General features: G+C 36.3%; 1 protein-coding gene across 6 annotated transcripts in view; it reads right to left on the bottom strand.

Annotated features, from left to right (window-relative positions):
• PHLDB2 (pleckstrin homology like domain family B member 2) overlaps positions 1 to 19583 on the bottom strand; it is a 149669-nt gene that overhangs the window by 6180 nt on the left and 123906 nt on the right. For all 6 annotated transcript variants that reach the window (XM_027867949.1, XM_027867979.1, XM_027867988.1 and 3 more), the window contains 3 exons: positions 13982 to 14072; positions 12085 to 12231; positions 4898 to 5117 (listed from right to left, as the gene is read on the bottom strand). In XM_027867949.1, coding sequence (XP_027723750.1) covers positions 4898 to 5117; positions 12085 to 12231; positions 13982 to 14072 — 458 coding nt within the window. The remainder of the gene's footprint in view (positions 1 to 4897; positions 5118 to 12084; positions 12232 to 13981; positions 14073 to 19583) is intronic.

The raw sequence follows: 19583 nt of genomic DNA, 5'->3' as shown, positions 1-19583 counted from the left end.
AGAAAACACTAACCATTAGGGGAACTAGTCTTCCTCCATTCATCTATATTTCTTTACTTCTATAATATTTCCAGGATTCTACTCTTATTCTGTGCTTTCCCTTCCACTCAGAATACACTTCTAATCTTTATTATTTATCGCCTCCTTCAATTTTTCTTTCTGATTATTGTCTCTATTTTTCCTACCTTCCAGTGGTTGTCTACAATTAGGGAAAGAATGAGTTCTAAGGAGAATGTGTATCCTACTTTGACAAAATGCTATCATAGACCATGTTAATGATAGCTGATTTTTTTTGTTTTCAATTTGTATGTGTATATGTATATATACATACATATATATGTACATGTATGTATATATATACATATATGCGATACATATTTGTCAACAAATATAAATTATTACATTTATTATGGCATCTAAAATCAAGGGAAAATTAAAAAAAAGTTCTTTTTAACCACAGTATCTCCTATGGATAATATAGCACATGCCTCTTCAATTCAATCTTAAACTATTGTTCTACATTTATACCAGGTGTAAACTTTCATGGATTCAAGATCATAGCTAGAGGCTGCAATGATGTCACATGATGGCTGCATTTCCTTAAAGCTACTTAAGATACCACACATTCTTTAAGATGAGGCTCAGTGACTTGCTCAGTTAAATTGCCCAAGCACATGCTAATAACTGATTAAGCCAGGATTCAAACACAGGTCTTTTCTTACCCAACAGCCAATAATCCTTTTGTTATACTATCTCCACTGTCTCTCAGAGTCAGGTTAGAAATGGGTTTGAATCTTGGTGCTCTCATCTATTAGTTGTGAGATTCTCGGAGCGTCATATAGCCTCTCTGAGCCTCACTTTCGCCCTTCATAAATATAGGGATAATAATACTTATACAACCATCTTCACTGGGATGATTTAAGGAAGGTCCTTTTAAAGGTATTTGTTGCCAGCCTACCTGTCCCACCCTATTACACATGAAGCCACTCCATGAATGTTCCTTCATGTGACCCCATGTGAGTTACTTAACCATGATTGCCTCAGCTTCCTCATCCATAAAATGAAGGTAATAATAGTACCTGCCTCCCAGGGCTGATGTAAGGATCAAATAAATTAATATATATATATATATATAATATAATACATAATATAATAATATAAAGAATATATATAATAAAACCTATTATTGTTGTTGCTCTACCTCTTAGAATCCTTTTTTTCCTTTAAGGCTCAACTCAGATGGCACCTTCTACACGAAGCCTTTCTGATCTCTCTGCCCCACCTCACTCCCCACCCCTTTGCTAGATTTTTTCCAATAAATCACCTTGCATCTATTTTATATCTATTCCATACATACCTAAATATCTACATGTGTTCCCTGGATGGGTAATAAGCTCCTCAAGGGTTAAGAGAAGTTTCACTTTTGTGTATCCTGAGCACGAGTACAGTGTCCAGCACACAGTAGGCATTTAATAAATGCTTGTTGATTGGCTTATTTCTTTTTATGTAAACTTAAGTAGTTATTATTATCATTATTTTTATTATTGCTTTTTTATTGTTCAGTCATTTTCAGTTGTGGCCAACTCTTCATGACTCTATTTGGGGCTTTCTTGGCAAAAATATGGGAATGGTTTGCCATTTCCTTCTCTAGCTTATTTTATAGATTAGGAAACTGAGGCAAAGAGGGTTAAGTGACTTGCCCAGGGTCCCATAGCTACTAAATGTCTGAGACCAGATTTGAACTCAGGAAGATGAGTCATCCTTACTCCAGGCCCAGCGCTTTATCCACTACACCAACCAACTGCCCCATTCTTATTGCTACTAACAACAATTCATAAAAATTTGAGTTACTTAGTAACTCAAAGCTCACAAAATTTAGAGCTAGAAGAAAAGTTATCCAGTTCCAAAATCTAAAAGTTATCTATTCCAACCCTTTAATTTTCCAAATGAGAAAACTGAGGCCCAGAGAAGGTGACTTCTTGTTCAAGGTCATACAGTAGCAAAGCCAGAATCTGAACCCAGGTCCTCTGACTCCAAATCCAGGGCTTTTTCCATAGTCTGCTGAATACATTGTTCACTTGTTTCTGGATATACTTCACAGCCAATGCTCAAAATGGTTATTTGATAAATTTTAAAATAAATTCAAGGCAGTTCATTTATTTTAGACTTCATAAACAAGTTGCATGACTGTCAACTAAGTTTGTCTAATTTTGTATGACTTAAGTAGGGCAGATGACAAACATAAAAAATATTTTCCATTCCGATGGCTTTAAAAGGTCATTTTCTAATGTAGGAGTACAAATTCCACTCGACGCTGACCATTGTGTATTATATCACAGGGAAAGGAGCTCTTCCTATCTATGCTTTAAAAATTTTATTATTTTAAATTGCCACTAGAAGGGAATCTTCATTGCTTACATAATCCACCAAATAATACTGACATATGTGGGAAAGAATTTCTCATGAATAAGCTATGTGTCCTTATGTGGCAGGGAAGGGTAAAGAAAAAAGTTGAAGGAAAATTGTCATCACTCACTTCTTCTCTGACACCAAATTCTGCATGCTGACTGGTTATCTACCACCATATATGTTAAATCATAGTTCAAGGACTAAGTGGACATTTTAAGGTAGAGCCTTTGATGATTAAATTACCAGATGGGGAAAAGAGATGCTTTCTCCTCTGCAAGTCATTTTAAAGGAAAGCTCCTACAAATCACAGAAAAGATGTCAGAAGGATGCAGAAAGGGACGAAGTAGAAGCTTACATAAGGAAGTATATAGGTGGTAAGCACCTTCCTTGATTAAGAGAGGAGAAAGAGTGTGTCACAAAATATCAGCTGTAATAATAGCTAGCATAATAATAAGCTATATTATAATAAGCATTTAAATATAATTTTAAAGTTTGCAAAGCACTTTACAAATATTATTACATTTTATCCTTATACCAACCCTAGGAGGTATGTCCTATTATTGTTCCTATTTTACAGTTGAGGAAACCAAAGCAGGCAGAGGTTGAATGATTTGCTCAGGGTCACACAGTAAAGTGTCCAAGGCTACATTTGAAGTTAGGTCTTCTTAACTCCAGGCCCAATGCTCTATCCACCATGCCACCTAAGAAATTCTATACTCAAAGTGTGATTAAACCCAGAAGACATTATACTTAGTGACTCTGTATCTCCCGAGAGAGCTTAAAAGTTGGTTAGGTAATCTGTCTGAGGAAAGAGGTGTTCACTTACCTAAAAGTTTAGCCAGTGCACATTGTGGCTCAATTTAAGAAATAACTTCCTAATAGTTATAGCTTTCTCAAAAAAAAGAAAGAAAAGAAAAGAAAAAGGGTAAAAGGTGTCCTTGGAAAAATGTAAGTTCCCTATCACAGGCCGTATTCAAGTGGAAACTAGATAACTACCTGTCAAAGGTACTATAAAGTGGTTGGATTAGATGATTCCTAAGGTCTGTTCCAATTTTGAGACTATGATTCATATTATCTTGTAAAACAAGACAACATTCAAAAGGTAATAAAGTCCCCAAGGATGTTTTGCACATGAAAGAAACTGACCAGAACCGTGGAAATTTAAATGTTGAGAAGAACCTTAGAGAACATCTGGTACAGTCTACCAACAACAACATAGTATAACAAAATATCCTTCCAGTAGCTCCCATAAATCGGCATTCAGCTGATTTTTGAACATTTACATTAAGGTGAACTCACAGCTTCCATTTTTAATAAGCTTTGTTAGAAATATCTTCCTTATGCTAAACCAAAATATGTATCCCTATAACTAACACCTTTCAATGCTTACTCTCTCTAGATATGGGATTCTTAAACCTGTTTTTTTTTTAGTTCTTGGGAATTATATTTCCTCATAATTGATTTCTTTGGTAATCATTTGCATTTAAAAACCTTATTCTGAGAATAGGTCCATAGGTTTCACCAGCCTATGTCAGTCAGAGGGATCCAGGACACAAAAAAAATGCTTATCTAGAGATATATAAAATAAGTAAACCATCTTTTCTGTATAATAGCCCTTTAAAAATCTGAGTAACTATCATGTTCCTAACTCAAATCTTTTCTATTTCAGTCTAAATCCTCCCAATTTCTTCAATTGTTCCAAATGTCAGACTCCCCCACCATTCTAAATGCCCTCTGTAGAGTCAACTCAGTTTTAAAATGTCTATTCTTAAAAATGTAGTGTCTCAAACTAAACACAATATTCTATATATAGTTACATCTATTCAGAATAATATGGGATTGCTCCCTTTCTTGTTTTGGACATAATTTCACTAATTTCTTTTCAGTAGCTGCATTACACTTCTGGGTACCAGACAGAAGTCAGGAGACAACAGATCCTTGTCCTAGCCCTGCCATTAAATTACTGCATGACTTTAGACAAGTCACTTAATCTCATTCACTGCCTCAAGTTGTCTTGACTTTTGTCGTGCCACTGGACTTCAATGACTCTAGAAGAAAGAATCAGGCTAACGACTTTGTACTCTGCTTCACTTAAATACAATTCATATGCAAGTCAAGACATCACCGTCATCCCCTATTTGACCTCAACATCGTGACGTCATTCATTGGTCATCTTCTAAAATGAAGGACAAACAACAAAAACAACAATCTATACAACAGCATTGGATTAAATAACTTAAGGGATCCTTTCAGCTATAAGATTCTATAACGTGTAGAACTGGCAAACTAATCTTTTTATGATATAAGAAAAAAATAGGTAGAAGGATTACATACTAGCAATTTAATATAAAACTTCAGGATTAAGAGCAGAAGGCTAAGTGTTGACTGTAACAACAATGCTACCTCATTTTCTTTCTTTCCTTTCTTTCTTTCTTTTTTTTTTTTAACAGCTTTTACAATCAATGGGTTGAAATACTGTATCACACACCTGCATAATAGGAGAATGTTCTTTTGTTTCGGTCAAAAACGAACCACCGTTTTTTCCAGGTTTTAATTTTTCCACCCATCTTGATGAGAAAGCCTCGACAGGTCTTCTCTGTGATGGACACGTGGTAACAGGTTTCTATATTGTGGCCAGCAGTCTCTACATGGCTCCGTAGATCAAAGTCTTCCTTCCTAACAGGCAGATAGCGAGTCAAGGGTCGAGCCTACGACAGAGCAAAACCCATTTAATCTACCATAGTAATTATTTGCATGGCTTCAGGCTATACATACCTCAAAGTTGACCTCCTTCCTGAAACCAAGTGAAAAGCCAAGCATAAAAATTGCCATATGTTAGAATTTTGAGAAAAAAGAAATGACCTGATATGGAGACATAAAAGAATTAACCATTCAAACACAAAATACTTGAGAATATTGATAAAATATTTTAGTAGGATGATGCTAGCATAATATAGGGAGAAGGAATGAAGAAACAGTCAAATAACAAACATTTAATAAGTACCTGCTATGGGCCAGGCACTGTGCAAAGTGATGCTGGGGATATAAATAAAAGAGCAAGGCAATGCCTGCCCAAATGGAGCTTATGTTCTTTTGGAATGGGAAGAGGAATATAACATAGGTTCATAGATAATAAAAAAAAGCATACACACAAAAAATAAACACAAATTTTTCTACTAGCTACTGGGCCACTCAAGAAGGACCTCTTGAATGAGCTGAGCCTTTAAGGGAGCCAGAGGAGTGGGGACAGCATTCCAGGCTGTATGTGTATGAAGACATAGAGATAGGAGATGGACTGCTGTGTATGAATAGCAAATAGGCTAGATTTACTGGAATGCAGAGTGAACAAGGAGGAATAATGTGTAGTCAGTCTGAAAATATAGAATTAGAGGCAGATTGTGAAAATCTTTACATGACAAATGGAGGAATTATTTGTTATAATTATTATATGTTATATAACATTATTATATTATTTTATATTATCATAATTATATGTTTATCATAATTATAATTATTGTAGAGGCAATAGGGAGCCACTAAAACTCCCAGAGCAGGAGAATATCAATTTGGCATCTGTGTGAAGAATGTGAAGGATGGATGGGGTGGGGGAAAGAACGGGTGCATGGAGACCATTTAGGAGGTTGTTTCAGTAGTATAGATAGAAGTGCTGAGGACCTGAACCAAGGTGGTTGTGGTTATAAGTGATAATATAAGAAGGAGATAAATGTGAGAAACAGGGGTAGAATCAGGTAAAATCAAGAAGACAGTTCTTCTATAACTTGAAATTAGAAAACTGTCATTTAGAAAGGGTTTTATAGGGTAGAAATAATATAGGAGGATGAATTAGAATGTCCATGTAAGATGCCTCTACAGATGCAAATTATTACCTTTGGTAACATGTCCTGTACCTTATTCTTGTTACTCTAAAAAGAGACATATGTGATCAACCTTAATCTACTTTGCAAACATTGCTCAGTCAGTCAATGAACAAGCATTTATTAAACACTGCTATTCACTGGGCACTGTGCTAAGTACCAGGGAAACAAAAACAAAACTAGCAAAAAACAGTCCCTGCTCTCAAGGAACTCACACTCTGCAGAACACCCCAAAACGAACACCTCAATTTACTAGCCAACAAGACAGAACTCAAAGGCAGGGATTTAGTTATCCAAGGAAAAGTTTAAAAAAAAATAGTGAGTGAAATTCAAACTTGAGCTTAATAAGCAGCCAGTAGGATTTTCAATCAGAAGTCAAACAAGTCACTTCTCCTTGGGAATGAGTTTCCTCATCTGTAGAATAAGGGGTTAGAACAAGTTATCTCAAAAGTACCTTGCAGCCCTAAATCCTATGGTATTACAGGAGTGATACATTAAAAATGCTACACATAGAATTCCTGATCCTTATTATGTATCTATTTTGCATGTAACTGTACAATAAATCAACCAATAAGACTTTATTAAGCCCCTACTATTTCCCAGGCATTGAGCCAGGTGCTGGGGATACAAATACAAAGAAACAATTTCTACTCTCAAGGAATTTACATTCTAAATATTTATGTTAATATTATCTTTCTTAGATATATTGTAAAGTCCTTGGAAAGCATAGACATGCTTTTTTCTTCTTTTTATCCCTAGGGCCTAGTATAGTACCTGGCTCATGGTAGATACTTAATAAATATTTGCTGAATGATTGTTTTATTACTAATGACCTGAGATGCAAATAGAAGAGTCTGGCTGGTCTTTACAAGGCATACGTCACTGTGGTTACAAACATAAAAAGCATCTGTAGACAAAAATAAAATAAAATAAAATAAACTACCCGTAAGCACTTTGGCACAGCAGAAACTCTTTTTCCCTTATGCAAATTCAAAGGAAAACTGAAATGATTATTGAGCTCTTGGGCGGGTGGAATAGAATGACCTAATCAAGACACAAAACATATAATCAGGTTTAAGGATAAGCTCTGCATCTTGGCCTGCCAAGATGGTGTGGCTTAGCTTTATTGCTCATCAGAACTTGGTAGAGAGTTGGCAAGCAGAAGGAAACCAAACGAGTGCCAATTTCTAGCTCTCCTTCTTAGAGCTACCCTTTAGCTTTGCAGAACTTGTGCACCAGATAATGGTACTGGCTTTGGCGACGGTGGAACACCACAAACCTTTCTAAGGGATCCTTATGATGATTTCAGGCTTCTAGTTCTCTTGTCCCATTCTTCTGGATACCACAGGCCTGAGAGTTTTCAGTGGCTTATCAAATGTAGAGAAGCAACTTGGCATATTAGCTAAAGAGCTCATGCTGAACCTAGGAAGTCCTAAACTTAAGTCCTGCCTTTGACACATATTAACCATGTGACCCATGGCAAATCACTTAACTTCTCAGTGCTTTGGACAATTCTCTAAGACTATAAGTTGCAGAGAAGGCAACAACCTGCATAAGTAGAGGGACTTTGCTCACCTGGGATTCTTCATATGAATTAAATCACAAGTCCGGTCCCTGTATCTATCAAAGGTTACACAGCAACCAGTCATACTCAAAGAAATCATGTTTCCAAAGAAACTGAATGTTGTATAACCATAATGACCAAGACTGATTCTTAAGAATACATGAGGAAATGCATCTCTCTTTATTTTTTGACGAGGCAGAGGGACTGAGTATAAAAACTAAAAACAAGAGAAATGCAAATTAAAATAACTTTGATGTTCTACTTCATATTTATCAATTGACTAATGTTTCCTGTCCATAATCCCTTGATTAATAAGTAGATTAGCTTTCCTGAGCTGATTCCTCCCTCCCCACTTTCTTTTTATTACTTCTTCTCCTTCTTCTCCTCCTCCTCCTCCTACAAAAGATGATTCACTAGATACGGGAGGTTAGAGGGATACATTTGAAAATGAAGGTGATATCAACCAATCAATTAATAAGTATTAAGTGCCTACTGTGTACCAAACACTGTGCTAGATGTTGGAGATTTAAAAACAAAAGAAACCAATACAATTTAAAAAAAATAAAAGAAATTATCTAGTTTCCTGGACTTGTAGTTATCCATCTTATCTTTAGGAAAATGTTATTCAGTCTGACGGAGCACACCACACATTAAGTAATGCTTAACATCACTGCAATTTAGCCCTTCGGAATATACAAGTTTTATAAGTAGCTCTAGAGGAGTGACTGCTCAAACTATACTTTTACAAGTGGAACCCAGTAATTTGCACAAAATGGGTGCTTAATTAAATTTGGTTTCCATTCAGTAATACTATGAACACGTGTGGTTGACTATAGCAGTGATCAGGAGAAGTATATGTGGGTCTGGGAGAATAATTCTACTCAATTTTTGGCATTCTGAATGATGAATTCATTTGAAGCCAACACTCATCGACTTCCCCTCCCTCCTACTCTGCACTCTAAGGAAGTCTAGGCATTAAGTACTTAATGGTAACACTATTTATTTCCAATTAAAATAAAAAAAGGATGTTTTCCCTGGTGATGACTCTTGCTTCCTGCCTCCCTCCCCCCCCCAAAAAGAACCCCAAGAACAAAAACAAAAACAACAACCACCACCAAAACAAACCCATACCAACTATTTATAAGTGAGGTCAGCACGTAAGCTGAGGATAGTTATTTCAGGGAGAGGGCACAAAAGTGTGAAAGAAGGTAAGCCATGTCCTCTTACAACAGCCTGGGAAGAAATTAAGTCTAACTTTTTGGTCCATTGATGTTGTATCCTTCTTGCAAAGGAGGACAATATGCAAAATCTCAAAAAGAGTCTCTTACATATATCATTTAGTTACTTAGTTATAGAATGATAGTAGATATAGGATCATATATTTAGAGCTAGATGTTTTCTGGTCCATCCTTTCCTTTTATAGATGAGGAAAACGAAGGTCAGAGGACTTAAGTGGATTGTCCAAAGTCTTACTGCTGGTAATTATCAGAGCTGAGATTTAAATTGAGGTCCTGACATCACATCCATAATTCTTTCCACTATACTACATCTACTTTTTTTTTAGGGCATATCTACAAATGCTTTTTATTTTGGAGGGGAGGGGTCAGGAGGGGATCAGAACCATGATTTCAACAGGGTATATGACACCCTCTAAAGATGCAGATCAGCAACACTTTGAACCTCTGAGTCTTAGACAATTTGAACAGGGGCAGCAAGAGGTTCAGAGCCAGAAGAGGACCTTTGAAACCATGTGCCCTCTCAGTTTACAGCTGAGGAAACTGAGGCACAGAAAGGCTATGTGATTTACCTATAGTCACAGAACTAATAAGTGTCTGGAGCAGGATCTGAACCAAAATCTTCCCTTCTCTAAACCCAGCATACCATTGGTTAATCAATACTACCTTTCTTTGTTTTCATTAATATTATTAATTCCCCAGACTTGTCTTTGTTAGCACATATTTACTTCTTGGGTGTAAAAAAAAAATTGACAGATTGAAGAATATAGGCAGAACAGACCATCTACTAGACATTTTTTTTTCCTTTTAGGCAATTGCTGTCCCCTCCAAAAAAGGAAAAAAAAATGAGTTTACTAATGAAAAAACTAGCTACTTGAACACAAGATCTAGTAAGTAATGTCATTTATATGACTCATTCCTGTATTATAGAACAATTTTTTGAATGATTGATATTATAAATTATTGATAAGTATTCAAAGCACAAAATGTTTAGATAAAAGAAGACTCAAGATGAATATCTAAGAACCCTAACAGTTTCAGAACATGTATTATTAATGTGTGAACTATGAAAAGACCAGGGGCTCTAACTTTGATTTTGCTATTAAATGAAGTATATGATTTTAGATGGAACTTGCTAGATCTGAAAGGTTCTCAAAATGGAATTAATTGACAGTATTTGCATAGTGCCTTTCCTACAAAGAGTGCAAATATCATTTATCATTATCATGATCCTATGAATGAAAGGGAAGCAGTGATTACCATCAGTATTTCATAGATGCCAAAATGGAGTCAAAGAAAGGCTACGCTAAATTACTTGGCCAGAGCCACACAGTAAGTTTCACTGTTCTAATCAGACCCAAAGTGTCCCATTTCCTAGACTCTGCCAACCTCATCTGACACCACATGTGCCACAAGGCATGGCCAAGGAGAATGTTTTGATGTATTCCTTAGAAATGGATTCTTCTCACTCATGCTTTCAAAGTTGTACAAAAAAATATTTACTTTACTTTTTTGACATATTTCTGTGGGTCGGTAGGAGAAAAAAAAAAGTCCTCTGACCCCAAACCTTTAAGTTCAACAAAATAAGCTAAATAAATTACCTCCTTTCCAAAGATCTGACTTAGCTGATGAGCTTCTAGAATACACACACACATTAATTCACAAATAGTTCTTAAACCTTTATCATACTGCAGTTGAAGAGCAGTTCAGAATTGTTCTCTGCCTTCATAAAATTTACTTGTGTCTAGTAGACACAAATCTACATGACCTACAGATACCTATGATACACCATAATAAAGAAGGGCAAAAGAAAGTGTTATTTGAGGTCTGAGGGTAAAGACTGTTGATGGCGGAAAACAGAGAGGGCTTCCTAAAGATGATATTTGAAATGGGCTAACCTAATGCAAATCTTAGCCCACAGAAGAACATAGATCTTAGAACAGGAGCTCCTTGAGATTAGGGACTGTATTTTTGCCTTTCTTTGTATCCACACTGCTTAGCTCATTAGCTGTTAGACAGGAGACACTTCAGAAATACTTGGTGATTGACTGACTTAAGAGATCTGGAGGACATAAGGGGCCATTTAGTACAACTTCCTTATTTTACAAGATGGGTAGGAATTCAATAGGGAAAGAGGAGAAGGCTGGACATCGTGAGCAAAGGTATGAAGATAGAACAGTTCTGAATGTGTTCAGGGCAACTCTCTAGTCTAATTTGGCCTGATGATAGAATTAAGGGCAAGAAGCTATATGATATAAGGGTAGAAAAGTAGGATGAGTATAGATCAGGGGTGGGAAATCTGTGACCTTCTAAGTCCTCGAGTGTGGCCTTTGACTAGTTCAAGTTTTATAGAACAAATTCTTTTATTAATGGGATTTGTTCTGTGAAGTTTGGATTCAGTCAAAGGCCTGCACTTGAGGACCTAGAGGGCCATATATGGTCCTGAGGCCACAGGTTCCCCACTCTTGGTATAGATTATGGAGGGCCATGAATACTAGGCCAAGGAATCTGAGCTTTACTTAGGCAACAGAGAACCTGGAGACTTTTGAGCAGAAGTCACATGATAGATCTTTGCATATCTAAAGATTATTGTGGCAGAGATGGATAGTTTTGGATGGCAGAGAGTACAAGCTGGAGGAACTATTAGTAGGCTACTGAAATATTTCAGGTAGTAGTAATAAGGGCCTGTAGAGTGGTGGCAATGAGAATAGAGAAGAAAGGACAGAAAAGGATCATGGAATCATAGGTGTAGAGCAAGCAAAAGATGTTAGATTTTTTTTTTTTGGCTTAAAAATTAAAAACAAAGAAAAAAGAAACAAAAAACCCTTCATAGTCTATGTATTATTGCAATATACTAGATATTTCTTTTCTTTATGATAGAATGATGGCTATATAGTGGTGCTCCAAAAGACATTCTTGTTGTTGATATAGAATGAATGACATGACCACAAGAGGGCAACATACTCTAAATTTATCCAAATTTAATAAGTATCTGACCAACCTGTGCTCTTTGCTTCTCTCGTATTTTTACTTCTTTTTCAATTAGTTTTTGTCGTTGGCTAGTTTCTTCTTGTAATCTTTTCTCCAGTAGTTCTCGACGCCGTTTTTCTTCTTCTAGAGCTCGTTTTTTGGCCTCCATTTCACGTTCCTAAATACCACCATGCCATGCAAAGAATCACTGTTTTAGAGTTCAAAATTATTACTCACCAAGACAAACTCAGAAATCTTTCTTATGTGATGCTTCATAATTATAGTGGCAATGTAATATATAACATAAAGAATGCTACTTGGAGTCAGGACACTGTGTTTAAGACTTGGTTAATAGCTGTGTAACATCAAGGAAGTCACTGAGCCTCAGTTTCCTCATTTGTAAAATTGAACATGACTCTATTTCATAGGACTGTTGTAAGGAAAGGTTATAAACTTTAAAGTACCATATAAATGAAAGATGGAAGCCATTACAGGGATTTCTGTCAACCTGATAAATTAGAATAAGGTAACTTGTAAACAGAGCTAGCATTAACTTTTGAGATTACTGTAAGCTGAAATTCAATAACTGAACATAACTAGGATCTAGGTATTGTTTCTCATACAAAGAGTCAGTCTTTAACTCTCTTCAAAGTTATTTCACTATTATGGCCACAAGGAAGACTACCCCCTTCTCAAGGTCAAATTGTCATCCAAATTCTAGTCATAGGAATTACTCTTAGAGTTCCCAACCCCCAGTTGCCTGCTACTAATTTAAGGACATGATTGCTGTTCTACTGTTCCTTGGCTAGAGTGGAAAATATGGATCATATCTATTCAAATTCTAGAATGGAATGGGAGAGAGAAAGGGAAAGGAAGGGGCCTCTATAGACAGATAAGAAGATATTTGGGGAGCTTCTCAAAAAACCCTAGAGAAAAATAAGGGCATGATGATCCTATTATAATATTATTATTTTATTACACATTATTTATATGACATGTAATATATCAATATGCCATTAAATAATATTGATATATGATCACATATTATTACTTTAATAATCTTATTGTTCAGTTGTTTCAGTCGTGTTTGACTCTTTGTGATCCCATTTGTAGTTTTCTTGGCAAAGATACTGGAGTGATTTGTCATTTCCTTCTCCAGCTCATTTTACAGGTGAGGAAACTGAGGCAAACAGAGTTAAATGACTTGCCCAGGGTCACAAAGTTAGTAAGTATCTGAGGCTGGGTTTGAACTCAGGTCTTCCTGACTCTAGACCTAGTATTCTATCTACTATGCCAACTAGACTCTCATATTAATAATCAACATGGGCTAAAGGTAGAAGGGAAAAATATGAAGACAAAGGATTATCTAAAATCTCTTGGAAATAATACAACCGTGTCATTTATCAAGGAAAAAAATAATTTCTATATTACATTCACCCTAGCTTGTGATTTATATATTTAGAATCATAGGATTTCTAAATTGAAAAGGATCTTAAAGATCAAACCTATCATTTCAACAGAGAAGAAACTTAACTTAAAATTATGGGGCAGCTAAGTGGCTCAGTGGATAGAATGGTGGCCTTGGAGTCAGAAGGACTTGAATTTAAATCTGGCCTCAGACACTTACTAGCTGTGTGATTTGCCATTTTCATCTTCAGCTCATTTTACAGATGAGGTAACTGAGACAAAGTTCAGTGACTTGCCCAGGGTTACACTCCAGTATCTTTGCCAAGAAAACCCCAAATGGGGTGATGAAAAGTCAGATACGACTGAAATGACGGAACAACAATAACAACAAAATTTAAGCTTATTTGTTTAACAAGATCATACAGCCAGTTAGACACAGGAAGGCCATCTCATTCTCAGTTCTAAGTTCTTTCTACCACATACACCAAAGTGACTCTCTTAAATGGGTATAGATCACTTACCCTAGATTCAAGCAAGCGTGTCTTTTCAGCATGAGCCTGTTTCAACAGCCTCTCCATTTCTTCTATTCTGGCAATATTTGATGTGCTGGCACTAAATAAATTAAAGAGAATGTTAAGAGATACTATTATAGATTAAGAAATACCACATTTTACATACATGTAAATGATTACATTTTTAGTTTAGTATCAACAAAAAAATTTGATCTTCAAGTATAAGACTCAAGAGAAGCATAAAAAGGTAAACAGGACAGGGGGGAAAAGATGTTATTCAATAAGGTTAAACTTACATCCCTACACAGGAAGATGATACTTGTAACTCTTGAGAACTGTATCTTTATTATGCATTTAGAAGGGGTATACATAGACAGAGGGTATAAGTTGACTTTGATGTGATGATAAAAAAAAATTAGGGGTGAAAAAAAGATTGCACTGGGAGAAGAGGAAAGGGGGAGGAAGAAAGGGTATATTCTATCACAGGAAGAGGCACAAAGACCTATTACAGTAGAGGGAAAGAAGGGAGGGAGGCAAGCATTGTTTGAACCATAAAACACATGCAGTGTTGTCCCCAGGATATTATTTAGCAACCAGTGGTATGAGCGGACTGATCAAATTCTATGCAGCTTATAGGCAGTGCCCATATGCAAGAGTAGGTGGCATTTGGTATTGGTTAAAAACACCGAAGTCAATAAATGGTACAGATTAGGAACATAGCATCTGGAAGCAAACAAATATTATAACATGTATTTGATAAACCCAAAGACTCAACTGTGTTGGTAAGAACCACTCACTATTTGATTAAAAACTATTGGGAAAACTGAGAAGTAATCTGGCAGAAATTACCATCTCACGCCCTATACCATAATAAGCTCCAAATGGATACATGACCTAGATATAAAAGGTCATATCCTAAGCAAATTAGAGCACAGGGAAAGAGATACCTTTTGTAACTACATCTAGGAGAGAACATTTGACCAAATAAACTGTAGTGAGGATCAGAAGAGATAAAATGAACAATTTTGACTACATAAAATTAGAAAGATTTTACAGAAACAAAATCAAAGCAGCTAGAATTAGAAAGAAACAAAATGCTAAGGAACAAATCTTTTTGCCAAGTTTCCTTAAAAAAGGTCTAACATCTAAAACATATAAGAGCATGAGCCATTCTGCAATAGACCAATAGTCAAAGGATATGAATAGACAGTTATCAAAAGAAGAGAAGCAAGTTATCATCAGCCATATAAAAATGCTCCTAATCACTAATAATAAGAAAAAAGCAAATAAATACAACTCTGAACTTCTACCTCACATCCAGTAAATTGACTAAATTGACAAAAAACAAAGATGAAAATTGCCAGAAGGGCTGTATGGTATCAGTGCAGTTGTGAATTGATCCAGTTATTCTGGAAAGCAATTTGGAATTACATCCAAAATGACTAACCTATATATCTTCTCTTTGACTAAATGATATCCCTCTCCTAGGCAGACATCCAAAGAGATCAAGAAAAAAGAAAAGAACTCATATTTATAAAAATATTCAAGGAGTACTTTTTGTCATAAGAAGAAGTGGAAATGAAGAGGAGTGCTTATCAATTTGGAAATGATTGAAGAAATTATGGTATATGAATGTAATGGCATATTATTGTGTTATAAGAAATGTCAAAGGGGACAGATTTAGAGAAACCTGGGAAGCTTGTATGAACTGATGCAGAGTGAAGTGATAAGAACCAGGAGAATAGTTTATAAAATGATGATATCATTGTAAAGAAAAACAACTTTGAAAGACTTAAGAACTCTGATCAATGCCAATAACTAAGCAAAACTCCAGAAGAATGATAATGACACATACTTCCCATCTCTTACAGACAGGTGATGAGCTAGAGGTGAAGAATGAAACATATTTTTGGATATGACCTATGTCTGTACTTGTTTTTCTTGATTATATTTATGTGTTACAAGGGAGGGCTTTTCTATTTCTTGTGGGGTAGAGCTGAAGGGAATAGGAGATAGTGATAGTGATGGTCTCATTCCCCAAATGAAAAGAAAAACAAACTCATTAATGAATCATTTTTTAAAAATGTATAGAACAGAAGAAGGTTCAGAGGGAAACACAGAAGAGATAGCTTTGGAACTTGATCCTTGCAATAGCCATATTAAGTGTATAGTTCTTTACTGTACTGTACTGGTAGGCCTACTTTATAAATAAGGAAACCGAGGCCCAGAGAAGTAAAATGATTTATCCAAGGTCACACAGCTTATAATTGGCAGGACTTAAATCCAAGTTTTGTTTTTTTTTTTACTCCAAACCTTTCTACTATATTGCAAAGTTATATGGGTGTTAAAATGGTAGAGATCAGAAGAGATACTAGAAGTATTAATTTGAAGAGAGAAGACATAAATAGGTAGATGAAAACACAAAACAATACAATGTCATCATTCGTATGTCACTGTACTTTGTTGTCAACAGATATAAATTAAAATACAAATAGGCAATGCCTATTAGTATTATGAACTATTAACACTACTGTAAAATCTAAGAATGATAATGGCATAAAACAAAGAGCAAAGGCAATTATTTTACTTCTCCACAAGTACTTGTTCATCTCCTTTCCTTCCCACCTCAGGCTGTTCCCAACTTGCTTTTATCTCCTCAAGCCTCATACATTAGTCCCTCAATCTGCCCTAAAAAGTGAGGACCTCACTTCTTATTACTAAGAAAATCAAGACTATGCAACATGACTGCCCATATTCTCTTCTCAATGTAAAATCCCTTCACATTATCCTTGACTCTATACTCCTTTAGTCTCTGATAATGAGGTGGCCCTTGGCCCACCAGCACTCTCTACCTGTGCCCTTGATCACATTCCCTCCTAACTTCACCAGCAGATCACCACCTTTAGTTATTTGCCCCACTCTCTGTCATCTTCAATTTCTGTCTAGCACCTGTTTCTTTACTTGCTGCTTACAAATATGCCCAAATCTCGCTAGCTATATCTTCTCAAGCTATGATACTATAACTCTCCTCTCAGTCAAATTCCTGGAAAAATCTGTCTATACTTATAGACTCTACTTCCTCTCTTCTTGTTCACCCCTTGGTAATCTGACTTTTGACTCATCATTCAACTGAAATTACTCTTACCAAAATTATCAGTGACCTTTTAATTGCTAGAGCTGATGGTGCTTGCTTGATCCTCACCTTTATTGACCTTTCTACAGCATGGTTCACCATCATTATCTGTATATTCTTCCTTTCTCTAGATTTTCATGACAGTACTCTCTTTTATTTCTCTCCTGATCCATCTGACTATTCCTCAGTCTCCTCTCTTGACTCATTATCCACATCCCAGCCCCTAATTGAGGGTGTACACAGTGGTTATGTCCTGACCCCGTTCTCTTTTCTCTCAAGACTCTTTTACTTCGTAACTGGGTTTAATTATGATTTATATCTTTCTGCTGAGGTCCAGTCCCACATCAACAACTGCTTATTGGATATATCAAATACGATGTTCCAGAGACTTCTCAAACTCAACATATCCAAAATAGAATTTATTACCTTTCTCTCAAACCTTCTGCCACATTTTGCTGTTTCTGTCTAGAGTACCACCATCTTTCTAATACATCAGATTCACAATCCTCACTCTTTCTCACTCCACTTATCCAATCATTTGCCAAATATTACATTTCCTACCTCTATAATATCTCTGGCATCTGATCCCTTTTCTCTATCTACTCTGCCATCGCCACCCCAGTTCAGTCAGCCAGTTAGTCAAAGGGCAGTTATTAAGCACCTATTAGGCACTATGCTAAACACTGAGAATACAGAGAAAGGCAAAATAAAACCCACCAAAAAGACCCCTCCAAACACCTGCCTTCAAAGAGTTCACAATCTAATGGGGTTGTGGAGAGGATGTCATCTCCCATCAGTTGGACTATTGTAATAGCCTCCTAACTGGTATCCCTGTATTAAGAGTCTTCTTGTCCTCATCTATCTCAGCTACTACAGTTATTTTCCTAAAGCACAAATCTGACTATGTCACTCTCTTATTCAATAAAATCCAGTGGCTCTCTATTGCCTCTTGGATAAAATATAAACTCTTGTTTAGCATTTAAAGGCCTTCACATTCTGTCCCCAACCTACTTTTCCAGCTTTTATTATACATTACTCTTCTTAGTACACTCTACAGCTCTGGCAAATTGGCCTTACTATTACCAAAACATGGCACTCCATTTACCATTTCTGTCTAATTCCCCTTACCAGTAATGTTCTCCCTCCTCGTCTACAACTGTGAGAAACTCTAATATTTTTCAAGGCTCAGCTCAAGCATCACCCACTACTTGAAGCCTTTCCTGATATACCCAGCTATTAGAGACCTCTAACTCCAAATCATCTTGTTTCCATTTGGCACATACTTCTCTATGCACGTGTAGTATCCTCTATTACAATGCAAACCCCATGAGAGTAGGAATTTTAATTGGATTGAATTTCTCTTGGGGGGGGGGTGCATTTGTATCCTCAGCACCTAGCACTTAGTGCTGGGCATGTAGCAGGCACTTAATAAATTTTATTGATCAACGGAGTTGTCTTAAACCTGTCCTTCATATTCCTACATGCAATATGAGGGAACTTAAATACAGTCCTAAGAAAAAGGAGCTTTACAACTTGAACTACTGACTTTCTGTTGCTTGAAGGATCTCTTTGTGCCCAGGCATAGACTAGTTTTTCCTTTGGGACAAGAAAGCAGGTGGGATTCAGAAAACAACCATTTGCACTAGCTACCAGAGAAATCCCTAGACTGCAGAGTTTCATTCTCCTGTAGGCCTAAACTAGCCAGATTCTTCAGGGACACAAAAAATATTAGTAAATCTTTACTGTTATTGATGCAGAAATTCTTTCCTTTAATGGGAACAACCAGTTGTGAGGAGGTAAGAAGAGAAAAGCTCCTCTCTTTGATATAGCAAGACAATTCAATACCACTGAATGATATGCCACCTTGTATTTATGCAAGATGTAAGTGCTTCATTCCTTTATCTGGATCCCCAGTGACTTTTTCTATATATTTTACTCCAGCTTCACCTTTTTCCACCTTTTCATTAAAGTTCCCAACTATCAGAGTGTATATTGATTTAATTTGGAGAGTCTTATCAAGTCTTTCATAGAATTCCTCTACCACTTCATCCTTAGCAACAAGTGCTGGTGCATAAGCTATGTAGCAAATGACTGGTAAGTACATAGCGAATCTCCCCCAATAGATATGTATTTGTGAACATACACATATGCCATACACACATGTGTACAAGCACATCGGTATGCACATGTGTGTCTATGCGTGTATACATATGCATATCTATATATACATTTCTATAGCTGTCCAAACTTAAGAAAGAGATGGAAAAATATTAATACTGCAGATCCAATTTAAAAGTGCAGTGTATCCACATTCCCACCCCCCACCCTCCACACGCAGAGTCATTTGCTAAACATATACCAGCATAGCCTTGTACTTAGGCTACATAAGTAGGTCAGATGACAGAGCCAAAGGACTTCAGTCCATAGAAGTGGGGCAGATTATGAGGCCTGGTGGTTCTCTACCTTATTAGAAGAAAG

This window comes from Vombatus ursinus, unplaced genomic scaffold (assembly GCF_900497805.2).
Source record: "Vombatus ursinus unplaced genomic scaffold, bare-nosed wombat genome assembly UNPS02001419.1, whole genome shotgun sequence".
Lineage (NCBI taxonomy): Eukaryota > Metazoa > Chordata > Mammalia > Diprotodontia > Vombatidae > Vombatus > Vombatus ursinus.
The sequence above is the reverse complement of the archived record's forward strand: the minus strand, read 5'-3'. Positions and strand labels throughout refer to the sequence as shown.